The sequence below is a fragment of the Chiloscyllium plagiosum genome, chromosome 23 (assembly GCF_004010195.1).
Source record: "Chiloscyllium plagiosum isolate BGI_BamShark_2017 chromosome 23, ASM401019v2, whole genome shotgun sequence".
In the NCBI taxonomy this organism is placed as follows: domain Eukaryota; kingdom Metazoa; phylum Chordata; class Chondrichthyes; order Orectolobiformes; family Hemiscylliidae; genus Chiloscyllium; species Chiloscyllium plagiosum.
In genome coordinates, this window is record NC_057732.1 from 18,919,118 (window position 1) to 18,935,803 (window position 16,686).

At 40.7% G+C, this 16,686-nt stretch overlaps 1 protein-coding gene across 17 annotated transcripts in view; it reads right to left on the reverse strand.

Moving 5' to 3' along the window:
• anks1b (ankyrin repeat and sterile alpha motif domain containing 1B) overlaps positions 1–16,686 on the reverse strand; it is an 813,858-nt gene that overhangs the window by 439,399 nt on the left and 357,773 nt on the right. For 16 of the 17 annotated variants that reach the window (XM_043713629.1, XM_043713643.1, XM_043713627.1 and 13 more), the window contains 2 exons: positions 5,617–5,913; positions 1,761–1,836 (listed from right to left, as the gene is read on the reverse strand). In XM_043713629.1, coding sequence (XP_043569564.1) covers positions 1,761–1,836; positions 5,617–5,913 — 373 coding nt within the window. Of the gene's footprint in view, positions 1–1,760; positions 1,837–2,105; positions 2,415–5,616; positions 5,914–16,686 lie in introns of those variants that run through there. The other variant, XM_043713644.1, reaches the window with a different exon arrangement.

Below are 16,686 nucleotides of genomic sequence, written 5' to 3' on the forward strand. Positions count from 1 at the left end.
CATCACTGCTTGCAATATTCCACCTTTGAATGTCAGCAGAACAAAAATCAGAAGTAGTACACCCTTACTGGAGATAATTGAAAGATTTGGACCCAGTCCTTAACTCTCTTCAATGTATCACTCAGTCTGATCCTTTTCTCATACATATAGTTGTATGCTACAATTTAATATTCTCTGCTATAACTTGTTAATATTTTTTAATGAGTTAACTTGGACAATGGTTCAACACTACTGACAAAATCTACCACTTGAGTTGGCTGGATGGCTGGTTTACAATCCAGAGTGACACCAAGGCCATGGGTTCAATCCTCACACCGGCTGAGGTTACCATGAAAGACTCTCCTTCTCGACCTCTTTCCTTGCCTGAGGCATGGTGACCCTTAGGTTAAACCACCACCAGTCATCTCTCTCTCTAATGAGAGAGCAGCCCTATGGTCTGGTAAGACAATAATAACCTAACTTTTAATTCATTTTTTTTAATGGGAGTATTTATAAATACAGAAATGTAATTCAATACATATCAGAAGATGTCACTAAATTCCACTCCTGCCTCTTCTGATACAGAGACATAACATTAACTTCATTAACAACAAATCCCAAAACTCAAAATACAAGTCATGAACCTACTCATGGTCTTGCTAACTTTTACACTTTGAAAGGAAGTGAACTATTTTGTTGTGATGTTGGGAATGGAGAGTAGTCAAAGACACTAGGTTTTGCACTGGTGCTCTTCAACTGAAGATAGTGTAATTCTCACCAAAGTTTGCAGAATGGTCTACTTTGACCTATCAATTCTAATGTCTCATGTATGTGTTCAAAGTATGGCATCTCCAATAGTTTAGGAACCTATTTAATAAATGTATCTGTATGTCACACGCTTTCAGAAGTTAATTTTCTTGCTGTATTGTATATACTTTTGTATTACACAATGTTGTGGCTCATTCAGAGAAATATTTTTCCAAAGAAATGTGAATCGGCACACTTTTGTATGACTTAAAAACAATTATATCAAAAGAGCAATTCCTTATCGGGGTTAAGAACGATACCATGTATATCAGCAATGAAAATGTTAAATCACCATGCTTTCATCAAGATCATAAACCTATATAAAGATTAGATTAGATTTCCTACAGTGTGGAAACAGGCCCTTCGGCCCAACCAGTCCACAGCAACCCTCCGAAGAGTAACCCACCCAGGCCCATTTCTCTCTGACTAACACTATGGGCAATTTAAGATGGCCTATGCACCTGACCTGCACATCTTTGGACTGTGGGAGGAAACCGAAGTACCCGGAGGAAACCCACGCAGACACGGGGAGAATGTGCAAACTCCACACAGACAGTCATCCGAGGTTGGAATCGAACCTGGGACCCTGGTGCTGTGAGGCAGTAGTGCTAACCACTGTGCCACCATGCTGCCTTAAGTCATCTACTTTTCACAGGAATTAAGTAATATTGGCACCTGAAAAGAATGCTTCCACTGTTAACCCAAGTGGGCCATCAGATTCAGCTTAATGCACAATCCAACACATCATCAGTGACAAATGAGAAAAATACAACTACAATGTGAAGAAGCAACAACAGAAGTTCATGGGCAATGAATAAAACAGAATGCTTATATCTACAATAAATTTAAATATATGCCTGTAAAACTCAATCTCTGTTATATAAGAGAAAAAATTATGGTTTATTTTATAGTTTAAAACTGCCAACAAGAAACGTTAGTAGCAAATATGAACAAAAGAGTTACATAAATCTTACCTGCTTCTAGTAGAATTCGAACAACATCCAGCTTCCCGAACAAAGCAGCTTCATGCAGGGCACTCCCCTTCTCTGTCTACAAAGCACAGATGAGGGTTTTTATAACTGCACTCAACATACATGATACTGTTAAAAAGATAGAACGTTTATATAAATGCCGCAAGTTATTAACATCATTCATCTGTCTCATTCCTCATGTGAACTTCACAATAAGTACACTGAGTGGTATTCTAGGATTTCAGCACATTTTGCATATGCTACTGTTCCGTAAATATTCTGTGTTTATTGCAGAAGTAATGCTTGTACTTGAAATATACCAATTCTAGATATGATCAAAATCATTACCTTTTGCTCCTTTGGCATCTCCAAACTGGTTGCACAGATCTGACTAGTCTTGATGCCTTAAAGGTCGTCACAATAAGCAGCTGTGCAGAGTTTGAAAATGAGGGCGCCCAGAGTATATTATAGTTCAGTACATTTCTTTGTGGTTTTGGTTATTCAGTCTCTTCACAGCTTAATGCATATCAGCAGAATTATCAACAGCTTTCTCAAACTTAAGTGGTTACGGAGATAATTGGTACGGAAGACAGCTAAACCACAGAAAGCTCTTACCAGCATTCAATGTGCTGTGTTTTGTATAAAATGGATGCACAGGATGCAAAAACCTTGCCTTTTCAGAAAGGTTCTTCCTGTCTTGCTTCCTTGAATGATTAGGAATTGATGATGTCAAACAAAGGAAATCTCTTGCCACACAACTTCCAGGAATTTAACTGGAAAAAAGTTGTTTTGTTTTGCTACTGCTGCTGGGGACAATCACTCCATACAAGATTCTGAGGTTAATTTGTTTCGATGCACATAAGTCATTCCCTTTGTTTATTAAGTTGTCATTTTCCCTACCAAGTAATCTCCCGTATAAATAGTAATGTATCACAGGGAACTGTATTAAAAAGTATTTCCAGGTTCATTTTTGAAATTCTGTATTCGACAGGCTGGAGGTGACAGCCGTGTAATAGTATCTTGAAGTACTCACTATTTTTACAGTAACAATAAAATGGCAGTTTGTTCAATTTTTGGACAGACAATAAAAATACCAAAGGAAAAATTGTTTTTGACATATTGCTGGTCAATTCTTTAAATATTTTATTTCATAGAAATTGTTGAGAAATTGAAAAAAGACAAATACTTGATTTGAAACTTTGATGCACGCAACTAAATTTAAAATATGTAATCCTGAAGTAGCAGGACTGTCCAGTCAAATTGATGCAATGTTTAACACTTGGGTGTGATTTACACAAATATGACCAATATTATTAAAATCACCTCATGTCAACTACACTGGAATATCAAAGACTATAATCAAATGCAGAAAATAAAGTATCATAGAATGGTCAGTGCATGGAAAAAGGTCATTTGGCCATTATATTGGACTGGCTCTCTGACTTCATCTAGACCCACTTTCCAACTGTCATTTTAATACTCAAAATATTCCCAACCTGACTTGGGAATGTGTTGGGATAGATTTGCTTGTATTTAATGGAGGATCTCACCTCATCACCAGCAATTATTTCTCCTGATGGATCAAACTTAATAAATTGCAAAAAACTACGAGAAGTAATTATCTGAGTATTACAAATGATATTTAAAGCACCCAGTCTTCCTGATGTGCTTGTTTCAGACAACAGGCCACAATTCATAAACAAGACCTTCAGCCACTTCACTGACAATTTTTGATATCGGTATGTCACAAGCTCAATCTGGTAACTGCAAATTAACAGGGAGGCCAAATGTGACATCAGAATAGTTAAGGTGATCTTCAAAAGGCGTTCCAATTTTGACACAGCATTAATTAATTATGTCCACTATACCGCAAGCAGTCTATAACTGTCTCATGATAGACAGAAAGCTGAAGGCTCAGCTCACAAACTAACCTGAGAAATTGGTTCTATATTACACCATCATGATTACCAATCAGTATATGATAAAGAGGAATCCTACCACATTCAGCAAGCCACACATTACAATAAATGCTACCAAATGACGACATTGTCAGAGATTAGGATGAGGAGTCAGTATTGATTGTGGATTAAATAGAAAAGGCATGATTTTCCTCAGAAACAGAAACCAACAGACATAATACATTGCTTGCAATGCCAATAAGGTCATCTGAGGAAATGCAAGAACTTCATTCCATTATGATTGAGATATCGCGGATTATTGACCAGGACGAACTGAATGGAGAATCTGATAACAGAGGAGTACCTCAAACCTTCAGGAAGACTGCCCAAGAGAGCAACTAACATTCTTCCACACACACAAAGACAACATATTCAGGGAGAAAAGTGAAACATCCAGATTGTCTGAATTTATAAATTTGCCAAGGAAATGGGAGAATGATCAATAGAATTACATAAATAAATGAATAACAATCACGTAGTGCTAAAAGCTTGGGAGGGTGGGGGAATATTGTTCGAGGATCTGAAAGTGTTACTACTGATTGATTGCTATCAGCACCATTTACTGTGATGATATTTGGGAACTAGCGGTCAGTGTAACTTACACTCTTGGGGGAGCCAGACTCCTAACAGTCTCTCTCAGAATGTAAACCATATCATGATGATTGTTGTAGAAATACAATTAAAAATATCTTTTGATATTACAGAACTTGAGTATTGCTGAAAAAAAAGACATTTTTCACAGCTTTCTTCCAAATATTCATCAGGACATGTTGTAAGAAGCAAACATTAAGGAAGAAAATAATTTATATTGCATGAGAGAAGAATGCAGATCAGTTGGCAAATGGGCTGAGATTGGTAAGGGCATGGCAATGGAGAATACACTAATAAATGATGATTGACAGTTAACTGCCAGGCTTCAACAATACTTAAACAATATTTTAACAATTAGACTCTTCTCTACTTATACCAAAAGGTGACTACAGTATCCTTACTAGATAACTCAGGCTCTACAGAAGCATATACCTAAAAGATATTTGTCGCAGCATATACAAAATTCCACTCTCATATTCTTCCTTTCAGATAATAACACAACTCCCTCTTTAATGCCTTAATTGAACATTTCCACCAATTTTGATGTAGTGCATTCCAGACCATAACCACGTGCTGCATGAAAAGGCTTTTTCATCCATGTAACCAATGCTACTTTTGCTAATTAACTTAAATCTGTGTTCATGTCCTCAATCCTTCCACGATGGGAAGGATACTTATAAAAGCAAGCAGGAAAATCAAGAGAAATTGCTACATATGTTAGGACTTGATCATTTTACTGACCTTAAAGAGGTTTATAAAATCATGAGGGGCATGGATAGGGTAAATAGAGAAAGCCTTTTCCCTGGGGTGGGGAAGTCCAGAACTAGAGGGCATAGGTTTAGTGTGAGAAGGGAAAGATATAAAAGAGACCTAAGGGTCGATGTCTTCACGCAGAGGGTGGTGTGTGGATGGAATTAGCTGCCAGAGAAAGTTATGGAGGCTGGTACAATGACAACATTTAAAAGGCATTTGGATGGGTATATGAATAGGATGGGTTTAGGGGGATATGGGGCAAGTACTTGTAAATGGAACTAGATTAGGTTGAGATATCTGGTCGCCATGGATGAATTGGACCAAAGGGTCTGTTTCCATTTTGTGCATCTCTATGACTCTGTGACTCTATGTATGTATAACTATATAGCTGAATAGTATTTATGTTCAAAATCTTCACATCATTTAAAGCTGAAAGGGGCTATGCTGAAAGAAAAGGGCAGTGGCAAAGAGCTAGAATAGGCACTAATGGCTCCCTTCTGCATTTATTTGCCTATGATTTCCACAATGAGTGTACAGTAACCTACAATTGCACCCACCTGACAGTTCACATCCATGCCAGCCTCCAACAAAACCTGGACCACAGCCTTGTGTCCATTGCGTGCAGCGAGATGTAAAGGAGTGTGCTTTTTGGTACTGCAGCTCATCAAATTTGGATGTGCATTTGTTAACATCTTGACCACCTGCAAGCGGCCATAGAGTGCAGCTAAGTCGAGGGGGGTTTCAAATTTGTTGTTCCGTATAGTGGGATCAGTCAGCTCCTCCAAGAGGACGGCGACCACTTCAGAGTGTCCGTATTGGGCTGCACAATGCAACGCGGTTTCATTCTCATTGTTCTGTTCGAGTTCAGAGCAGAAAAAAGAAAGACCCATTACAAGACATTCACAAAAAAAATGCATTTCTCAAATAAACAGCATGATGAAACAAAGTTCCACTTTATATTGCAAAAGATATGTCTACAAACTATTGAAAAAGGTGAAGGTCATCAATTTTTCACAATATTTCATCCTCACTAATGCTCAACACTGGAGCCCCTCCAGGGGTGGGTATTCAGCTCCCTACCTGTACTTGCTATATACCCATAACTGCATCACCAAATACCATTTACAAGTTCGCTGATGACACCACCATAGTCGGTCGAATCTCAGATGGCGACAAAACAGACGATAGACCTGGAAAAACAGGGCACTGAGAATAACCTAGCTCTCAATGCCTGCAAAACCAAGGAACTCATTATTGACTTTCAGCGGAATGTTACTCATGCCCCCTACACATCAACAGCACAGAGGTGGAACGAGTGGAAAGTGTCAAGCTCCAGAGAGTGGTCATCCACAACAAGCTTTCTTGGACTCATCATGTGGACGCACTGATTACAAAGGCCCAACGACATCTCCTCCTCGTCAGGCAACTGAGGAAAATTGGCATGACGACAAATACCCTTGCCAATTTTTATAGGTGCATCGAGAGTATTCTGTCTGGACGTATCACTACCTGGTAAAGGGCAAATACACCATTCAAGATCGGAGGCGGTTACAGAGAGTAACTCGGCCTGGACAATCACAAGGGCCAATCTCCCATCTGTAGAATCCATCTACCAGGCCTGCTGTCAAGGACAGGCTGCCAGCATTCTCAACGTTCCATCCCATCCTGGCAATGTTTTCCCACAATCTCTGCCATCGGGTAGAAGGTACAGAAGCCTGAACACACACACCAGCCTGTTTCAAAACAGTTTCTACCGTACTGTTGTTAGAATACTGAATGGACTCTCAAACTCTTAACATTCACATCTATTTTTTTTGTTTTTGCTGCTGTTTACCTATTATTTATTGGTCTATGCTACTTGAGTCTGTGATCTGCCGGTATTGCTCACAAGACAAAGTTTTTCACTGTGCCTCAGTACACGTGACAATAAATTCAATTCAATTCAATTTGGCTTACATTTCTTCAAGTGTTTGGAAGTTACAAGTAAAGTGCAAACATTTTAAACAATTGGGGCAGTGGGCTGGGAATAGACTTATTTTCTAGATGTCTAATCAGAATCAGCATGTGTGCTACTTCTGTGCAATGGAAGGGCACCCAAATCCAACTCTGGGTCATTTACATAGTCTGGGCACTTTTGTAGCAAGGGTGCAGGCATTGAGAGGGTTTTGCACAGGATTGGAGAAGCTGATACACAAACCTATCAGTAGTGCCAGCTGCCGATATTGGTGACTCTGGCTGCTGCTCTCCAAAAGGCTCAGACGATTTAATACCTTCACGGGGATTGAAACGAGAACAGTCCAACGTCTTTGGTAAGTTATTGGGTCTGTCCCACAGTCACGAAGGAGTGCCAGTGAAAGCCCTAACGTTTGTGTTAGAGTACACCCCTGCCCAGTGATTGAAGGCAGGAGAGGGGAAGCTTCCTTTCTCACCAGATTGATCTGGGCCTAATTAAAGTACAAACTCTGTACCAGCTATCAGGTTTCAGGCCAAACTTCTGAAAATCCTGACATTGTATAGTGGGACAGGAGGACTGACACATGGGTCATTATCCCAATATATTCTGTGCTGCACTTGGGGTCAGAGCATTCCTCATGTTTCAGAGTGTCTCATGTAACAAAATCTCTTCAGTCTAACAAATTTCTAACTCAGCTGCAGAACCCAGAAATAATAAGTCGATGGTACCATTTAATTTAGAGCTTTCACTGACTAGATGCAAGGGATCGTACATCTTTCAGGGACTGCATTTTCCACAAACTACTTACATCTTCCAAATAGAATTTGAATTAAATAGTGTGAGGTGGAGGTGGTAGTCAAGGGGAGGAGGACTGGAGTGGGGTTGGAGGAGGGGGGTCCGTTGTATGGAAAATTACAGAAAAAGTTAAAGATAGGGGAATGGCTTATGAGAGGTTATGAAAGTTTCCAGAACAAGTAATAAGACAGCGTATGGAAAGGGTCAGGAATCTAACTTCAGGCATGGCAGATAAAGGGGACACCTGTGAGAAGGTGGGTAGTCAATGCAGGACTCAGGGTGTTGTAACTAAATGGCCACAGTATGCACACAAACACACACATACGAAGGAGGGTAAGTGAACTAGTAGTGCAGATTGCATTTGGCAAATACAGTATTATGGGAATCAGAGATATGGAGGAGCTGGTGTTGGACTGGGGTGGAGGAAAGAACGGAGTATGTGGATGACACAAAGCTAGGTGGGGGGGACAGGTAGAGTTCAGGAAACAGAGAAGCTGCAAAAGAATTTGGACAGGCTCAGAGAGTGGGGCAAAGTAGCAGCAGATGGAATGCAATGTGGAAAAGTGTGAGGTTATGCATTTTGGGAGGAAGAATACAGGCATAGACTATTTTCTAAATGGAGAAAGGCTTTGGAAATCTGAAGCACAAAGGGACTTAGGAGACCTGATTCAGGATTATAGAATTATCAAATCCCTACAGTATGGAAACAGGCCCTTAGGCCCAGCAAATCCACACTGACCCTCCAAACAATATCCCACCCAGACCCATACCCTCCCGTATTACTCTACATTTACCCCTGATTAATGCACCTAACCTACACATCCCTGAACACTATGGCCAATTCACTTAACCTGCACATCTTTGGATTGTGGGAGGAAACCAGAGCACTCGGAGGAAACCCATGAAGACAGGGAGAGAACGTGCAAACTCCACACAGTCACCCGAGGCTGGAATCAAACCATGGGTCTCTGGCACTGTGAGACAGCAGTGCTAACCACTGAGCCACCCAATTAAGAGAATCATGCAGGTTTAGGTAGCACTTAGGAACACAAATGTAATGCTAGTATTCATTTTAAGAGGATTAGAATACAATTGCAGAAGTGTACTGCTGACCTTGTATAAGGCTCTGGTCAGATCACATTTGGAATACTGTGAGCAATTTTAGGCTCCAAATCTGAAGAAAAATGTGCCGGCATTAAATGAGGGTTGAGAGGAGGTTTACAAGAATGATCCCAAGGATGAAGAGCTGGTCATATGAGTAGGAGTTGAGTACTCTGGGTCTACACTTGATGGCGTGTAAAAGGATGGCGTGAAGGGAGACCTGATTGGAACTTAAAGAGTATAAGAGCTTGGATAGAGTGGGTGTGGAGGAGACGTTTCCACTAATAGGAGAGACTCTGTATTGATGACACAAGCTCAGAGTGAAGACATGACCCTTTAGAACGGAGATGAGGAGGAATTTCTTCAGCCAAAGGGTGGTAAATCTGTGGAATTCATTTCCACAGAAGGTTGTGGAGGCCACGTCATTGAGTGTATTTATGTGCTTTCATTGTCATGACACACTATCCTGCTAAATGAATGTCACAAGTAAAACAATTAACAAAGGATCTGATACAAAACTGAGTCAAGTCGTGTTCTAGAGGGGATCTAATCACAAGCAGGATTTCCTGTGCTTCCCTGAATAATGGAGAGGAACTGCACCCTTCAAAATTACTGATACAATGTCCAGAGTGCTTAGTAAACAGACCCTTATGTACTCAACAGCTGACAAAGCTGTTTCTCTTAGTTTGACTAACAGATGCCCTGGATGAAGACTCCAAACTTAAAGCTGGCCAATGTTTCATGCCAATGTATCTTTCAAAGCAGGTTGTTTTCTTAAGGCTTTTGTGCTCTGTGTAAAATACCACCTGGTATGGCTCAGGATCCCCATTGTGGGATACACAGCCTCTGCTGCACCTTTTGTAGAGGTAGACAAATGGGCAGGAAAGCTGTAGAATCACTGACCTCAGCTTTTTCCAGTCCCTCTTTCTCAGCCAGCTGAGCTTTTACTTGGCGCTGACTTGTTTTTAGAAGATTCCAGGAAGATAACATGAGTTCTTTGGGCTCACCTCTAGAAATGTTGTCAATATTTAATCCTTTTGCCTTTAACCTGTCAAGACATCCCCAAGTCTGAGGAGGTATTCACCCACAGCAGCAAATTTGGTTCATGAGTGTGAGGGAGTGTCCACATGCCATTGGGCCTACATATCCTGGAGCCAAATCTGCCCTGAATTCCCCTGAAGTTATAATTTGGGGTTACAACAGACTCTAGTGGTATGTTTTGAAGGCAAGGCAGAGAAGAGACAGTGCAAATTGAAAGGACTACAGATGCTGGAAGTCTGAGTCAATAAAATGTGGAACTGGAGAAACACAGCAGGTCAAACAGCATTGGAGGAGCAGGAAAGACTGTGTACTGATTAGGAGTGACTTCTTAATTTAGCACTCCTCTGCATGTGTCCAATAGGTTGATGGGTTATGTCTAGCGAGGGAGACAAGGGTCAGCACATGAGAGGATCAATGTGCACGCTTCACATTTTTGTACAAATTATGTTCATTTTCAGCCTACAGTGTAAAGCATTAATGATTATCATGTTGTTGAATGTTCAAACAAAATTAAAAGTAACAAAGAAAAAAAAATAGACAAATGCAGTTCATACGCAACTACCACACAATATATACAATAAGCAAAATCATAGCAAACTCCTGAGACAATATCTAAAGTAATTTACACAAATAACATAGAATCAAAACAAGGTAATCAGTGACATGTAAATGTCTACAATCTACCATTACCCATAAATTAAAAGAATTTTCAAGTCCCAACTCAAAGCTCTCTAGAGTGTGATTTCCAACTTATATTTCTGTGTTTAGGAAAAAAAAGACCATACCTTAAATTAATGCAACTCAAAATATGCATTTTGTGTTGAGGTTATCTAACCTTTTCAATAGCTCCAATGTGACTCATTTGTAAAGGTCTCACTATTGCTTTGCTACTTTGCAATTGCTACCAGCATTCGAGAATTAGCTGATATAAAGTGATGAGAATGTTCTGAAGCATAAATTAAAGCTGCACGGTGGTGAAGATGTGAAACACAGTTGATACGACAATATAAACCTCAACATCAACCCACAAGCAGATTACCAGCATCAACACAACCCTTAAACATGCTACTGCCTTTGAACACCCTAAAGGATGACAATCTGGATGATAATGAAGGTTTCCTTTGTTACAGAATGTGCATCACAACATCCACAATATTTTAAAGGCACACCAACATAAAAAGGTGGCCTAGAAATTACGAATATAGTCATTAGTCTTACAATTAGTCAAGACCCCGTTCAAATTAAAATGCAGCCATTTACTTTTTGATGATTTCTGTGATGCAAATTCCTGGTCAGGGACCTCCTGTTATGAACCTGTCTAGAAATCCCGAGATTCAGTGTTGAGAAGATCGTTGTTGAAGCTATGCCAGTTACTGCAACACTCAGTGCTGTATACTAAGTGCCCAGGAGAAATATTGAAAGCTACTGTGAAAGGGCATGGAAGTAAGTGAAGAGTCCGGGTGGATGGAATTTGCAGGTGGAGGCAGTGTCAGATACATTGGGCACTACGGGAATGGATGAGTATTTATTTTGGGGGCAGGAGCTGGTGAGTAAGCATCGAGTGGGAATGTAGTGGGTGAGTGGACGCACCTTATGTGATGGGGAGGTATCAGGTGAGGTGGGGATCTGCTCAGATCAGGAAGGGTCAGTTAGGGATGGGAGGGTGTAGCTGTGGGTGGGTGTGTGTGGTGAGTCAGAGGTTCAGTCCCATTTATCCAAGAATGACAGCAGCTTTCTAACCGTCTAATGCATCTTGAGTACCTTTTAGGCTCAAATGATTCAGAACATTTCAAATTCTTTGAGTTTACAAGAGTCGGTTTGTGAGTTCTAGATGTTGTTTTGAACAGGGTGGAGGGGAGTTGCTAATCAGTATTTTCAAATTCACTAGCAATTTCTTTGTAAGCAATTGCACTGGGATTTCTGCAGTATACCAATGTGCAACTCCCACCCAGACAGCAGTAACAACTACCTGACCATGGGAATAACTAGGCATGACTATCTTTGGACATAACAATGAGAATGAGAACAATTTAGGTAAGAATGAATGAACAAATGATTTACCTCCACGTGCATTTTACAATGAAACACAAAAAAAATGAAAAGCTTTCATTTGTCGCCATAATCCAGCATCATTTTGGTAGTATAAGCAAATGAAAAGATATAGCTTAAAGTCTGTCAATGTACGGTGTCTCCCACTCCGAACCAACTAACATGGAAGTCGCCAACCCTCAGGCACATCTTTCTTTGCTGGGCTGATTCACCTTCACCACTGCCCACACTGGGCATACCAACGTCCGAGACTATCGCCACAGTCGATGTTGGCATGGTGCCCCTTCACCACCAGCGCCACTCTAATCTTGACTCTAATCTCCAGCATCTGCAGTCCTCACTTTCTCCTCAGGGATCGCTGTGCCCACTGCCGCTGCCAGGAGGAGCCAACTCTGTTGCCTCCAACATCCGCACATGCTCAGAAGGCCGGGCCTGCTCTTGCTAAGATGAAGATGCCAAAAAAGGTTTTAAAAGGGGAAAGGAAAAAAAGAGCAAAAGAAAAGCAGCAAAAGTAAAAAGAAAAAAAACACAAGAAAGCAGACAGAAGCATTCAAGCCCCGAGTTAGAAGCTCAGACACAGCGCTGCTCCTAATCCCCTCATTAGTTGCTATTAATACCCTCATTCCCTAAGTGCTTAGTTTCTTCACACATCCACCTGTATCCAATCTGTACTAGTTTACGACCTAAGAAAACAGAAACATCTGTTGAAGTTGCATAATTTTACAAAGATCATCAAAGTGAGGTAGGACATCATAAAGAAGTGAGCAACTTCCCCTTCCAATCATCCAGGGCCTGAAGTTTCAGATGATGATAGAAAGTGGGTGCTCTGGTCTGCTGATTCCCCAACTCCATCCCATGCCATTGCCATTTTATGGCAGAATGGGGGGAATGGACATGGGGGTTGATGGCAATACTGCCCTCCTGGAAGCAGTGGGTGGTAGATTCAGTTTGTTCATTCAAGAACACCATTTGGGACTGTCCAGTCAGCCTCTAGATCCTTTCATGCTCTGGCAGCCAGTTTAACTGCTTGGAACAGTCTCCTCCTGTAGACTGACAGGAAAGCATCAAAACTCTAAGCTGGAGGGCCTAGAGGTTATCCCTTCTTGCATGCCAGCCGAGTTCTGGCTCATTCCCCCTTTCACCATGGTGGTCTGACTGCAAAAGGCATTTCTAGTCACACTTTTAAAGAGTCAGAGAAAAGACACTTGCATCTTGAGGAGTCTTCTCCCCTACATTTGTTATTAATCAACTGTCCCTTTGAAAATCACAAGGAGTGACTCTTTCCCACTCATTGGCCCCATTCCAACCTGATAGAGGGATTCCGAAGTCTGTAGAAATAATCCTGCACATGTGAAGCACTCTAGGCTGCAAGTATTAAGATTTGCATAAATTAATTCCCTTGTCCATGTGTCTTACTCCACCACATCAGTATAGTTTCACGAGCTCCGCAAGACAGGTTGCGATGTTAAAAACTGGATAAGGACAACCCAAATTCTTCCACATGGAATGTTAAATAGCAGTGAATACTTACTTCCTAATGATTAGGAGTTCAATAGTGAACAGGCAGTATTGCTCATAACAGAGAGTATATGCTAAAACATTAAATAGCCATCAACATTATGACTCCATTACTTGAATGGCATGTAGAAGAATCTTGCATATTTATAAACGTTATTGTACTGCAACGACAAAGAATCATATTTTGTTGTATTATTGCAACATTCTGCTTGGAATCGGAATAGAAATGAAACAAGAAAGACTTTTGCAACCTTGGCTGCACAATTCTCTTTTACCCAGTTCAGGCTCTACACAAATCAGTAATAACCACAAACATAAATCAACAGTCTAATGCTAAGACTGTCCATCTCTGTCTCTCCCTCTCTCTCTCATACAGACACCTGAGCTGAAAATGCCGTTACGGTAAATTATGCATTTCTCAGACTATCCAGTCAGCCTCCAGATCCTCTTATGCTCTGGCAAAGTATATCAAAGATCTCCTTTTTCCAACTTGGAGATCAAAGTGTCTTTTTTTTCATTAGCACAATAGCCATGTGACTAGGCAGTGATATGCGCCACATGTTCAGATAAAGAGCAATTAAACCAAGGGCAGCCTCACGAGCTCTGGACCTCTGCGACATTACAAAGTCTATGTAAGGGAGAAGCCTCCAATGATGGGAGGTTGAGGGCATGACTCTATCACTGGACAAGGGCAAGGCTCCATAACTCCACAATAATGAAGAGGCCACAAATATTCTAACAGCACAGCGGGTCTTTAACCAGAGAAAACCAGCAGGGTGCAACAATGTGTGAAAGGAGGATGAATTGTGAAATTCACTCCACAACAAACTAGCTTTAGACTCATGCTACTTAATAGGAACAAATACAAAACCAAGATTATCACATGCTTGGAATTAGGTTTCCATAACTCAAGGGAAACAACCTACATCATTTGTGTGGTAGTCAGTGCCATATCAGTCTGTCTTCTGTTATCATTCAGTAAACTAAGATCAGTGAAGGTTATCTTTTTACTAGGGGGCCTATGACCAGCATCAAGAATCGTAATGGAATTTACAAAATGCAATCTTTTTTAGTATGTGTTCTTCTATTCATCATACAAGCTGAGACAAAACATCTAGGCTTCTTTCCAACAATGTTTATTTACATTGTTTACATGATAAGACAATAGAGTTCACTGTTCCAAGCTGATCTTTCAGCAGAGCCCTATCACATGATTACAGTTACATTGTGGTCTGCCTTGGAGACTTATCTGCATGTCCACTAAATCCAATCGCTACATCTCCCCACAAATGCTTTCTCAGTTTTAGCTGAAAGCATTTGCTTAACATATTGACTAAACACTAAAGTTAAAGTATCCCCCTTTAAGTGAATGCTTCTTCAATCCCACTATCTCCCACCAAATTCCATCACTCTCAGATTTGAGTAACACAATGAACTCTCAATACTGGTCTGGTCATTCAAAATGATTGAGGAGAACAATGACACGAAGACTGGTTTGGGACCATACTTCATACAGCAGCTGAAATGAAAAGAGTAGGATCAATAACATGGTGCCACTTCATGGTACTGAAGGGACTGGCTGCCTGTGGGCTATCAGTACAAAGACAGTGGGTGTTCTTTTTCTTGCTGGATGCTGAGTAGTCTTATCTCTCTTTTTAGAAATACCTTTTTCTGAGAAGATTAGTTCACAATGAAGCATGACAGATTGGTACATTTGCACTACTGAAGAGCTTACCAATCTGCTGCACTAGCTGGACAGAAGATCTTGAGTTTCTTGCGCGATACTCAAGTTTTGGATGAAGAGGGAACAAGACATCAGCAAGACTGCAGCTCATAGATACACTTCTTAAAAAGAAAGAGACTTGCACAAAGAACATAACTGATCAGTAAAAATCTCTTCTGAGGTTGCTGGTTGCACTGGAAGGTTTGCAGTTGAGTCCTCAACAGTAGTTACCGCAAATGGGCCGAAGGGTCTGATTCCAGACTGTAGATAATCTAATCTAATCAAATCGTTCTGGATAAAAGCTGTGGGCCAAGGAACGTTAACATTGACTGCTGTCTCTCTCTATCAGTGTGTCTGGGATACCAGATAAAAATAAACCTTTGACTGGTATCTCAGAAAATTCGAGCTCACATTGTCACGTATTGCTGAAGGACTCTCCTGCACGTTTTGCTGTTCTTTGTAATCTGGCATAATCCCATCAAACTGAAGCTGCTGCCGGTTGTGTGACAATGCTGTCACTTTAAAAAAGGTCTTGTCTTGTTTTTTTTTTGGAGAGGGTTTAGGAAGACAGAGGGGACGTACTGGCTACTGAAACAGCTTAAGTAAATAATTTAGGAGGCCTTTAGGTTTTTTAAAAAACAGTTGTAGCAATGGAAGGGGAGTGGCCAGTTCCCGTAGAACAGGCTTTCTAGTTTTTTTTTGGCTACAGCAGTCAGAAGCTGTTTGGAGTCCCAGAAGGGTTGGAAGCTTCAGTAAATGCTTTCTAGTTGCTACTTTCTCTGAAATCTCTCTATGTTGTTTCATCCTGGATTGGAGAACGACATGCAAGAATCTGTGTCAGAATTTACCTTTTTGCCAAGGAATGTGGTTATGGAATGATACTATCTTAGAACAATTAATTAGTAATGCGCACTGTATCTATTATTCGGCCACGTTTTCCAATAGTTAAGTTATTCTAAGTTCATGTTTAAATAAATTGCATTTTGCATAACATCAAGTAGGCCATGTCACATCTGGAACATGCACTTCACATCTACTTTTAAAATAAGAAAGTTAGATTCTAGGCTATCTTAAAAATATTTTGAGGGAGTTTGATCTGGACCATAACAGTGGAAAAACCATCGTGATCCCCTTGTACAGATGAAAGTACTGAAAATCCACCACATCTATAAACAGGATGGTCTACACCTGAACCTGAGGGGCACCAGTATCCTTGGGGGGAGGTTTGCTAGTGCTCTTGGGGGGGTTAAACTAACCCTGCAGGGGCATGGGAACCTAGACTGTAGCTTTAGGGTGCCGGACCTGGAGTGTAGGGAGGTTAGGAACATGGCATCAATCTCAAAGGAGGGTGCCTGTAAACAGGAAAGTGGCTTGAAGTGTGTATACTTCAATGCAAGTAGTATACGAAATAAGGTAGGTGAACTTGCAGCGTGGGTTGGTACCTGG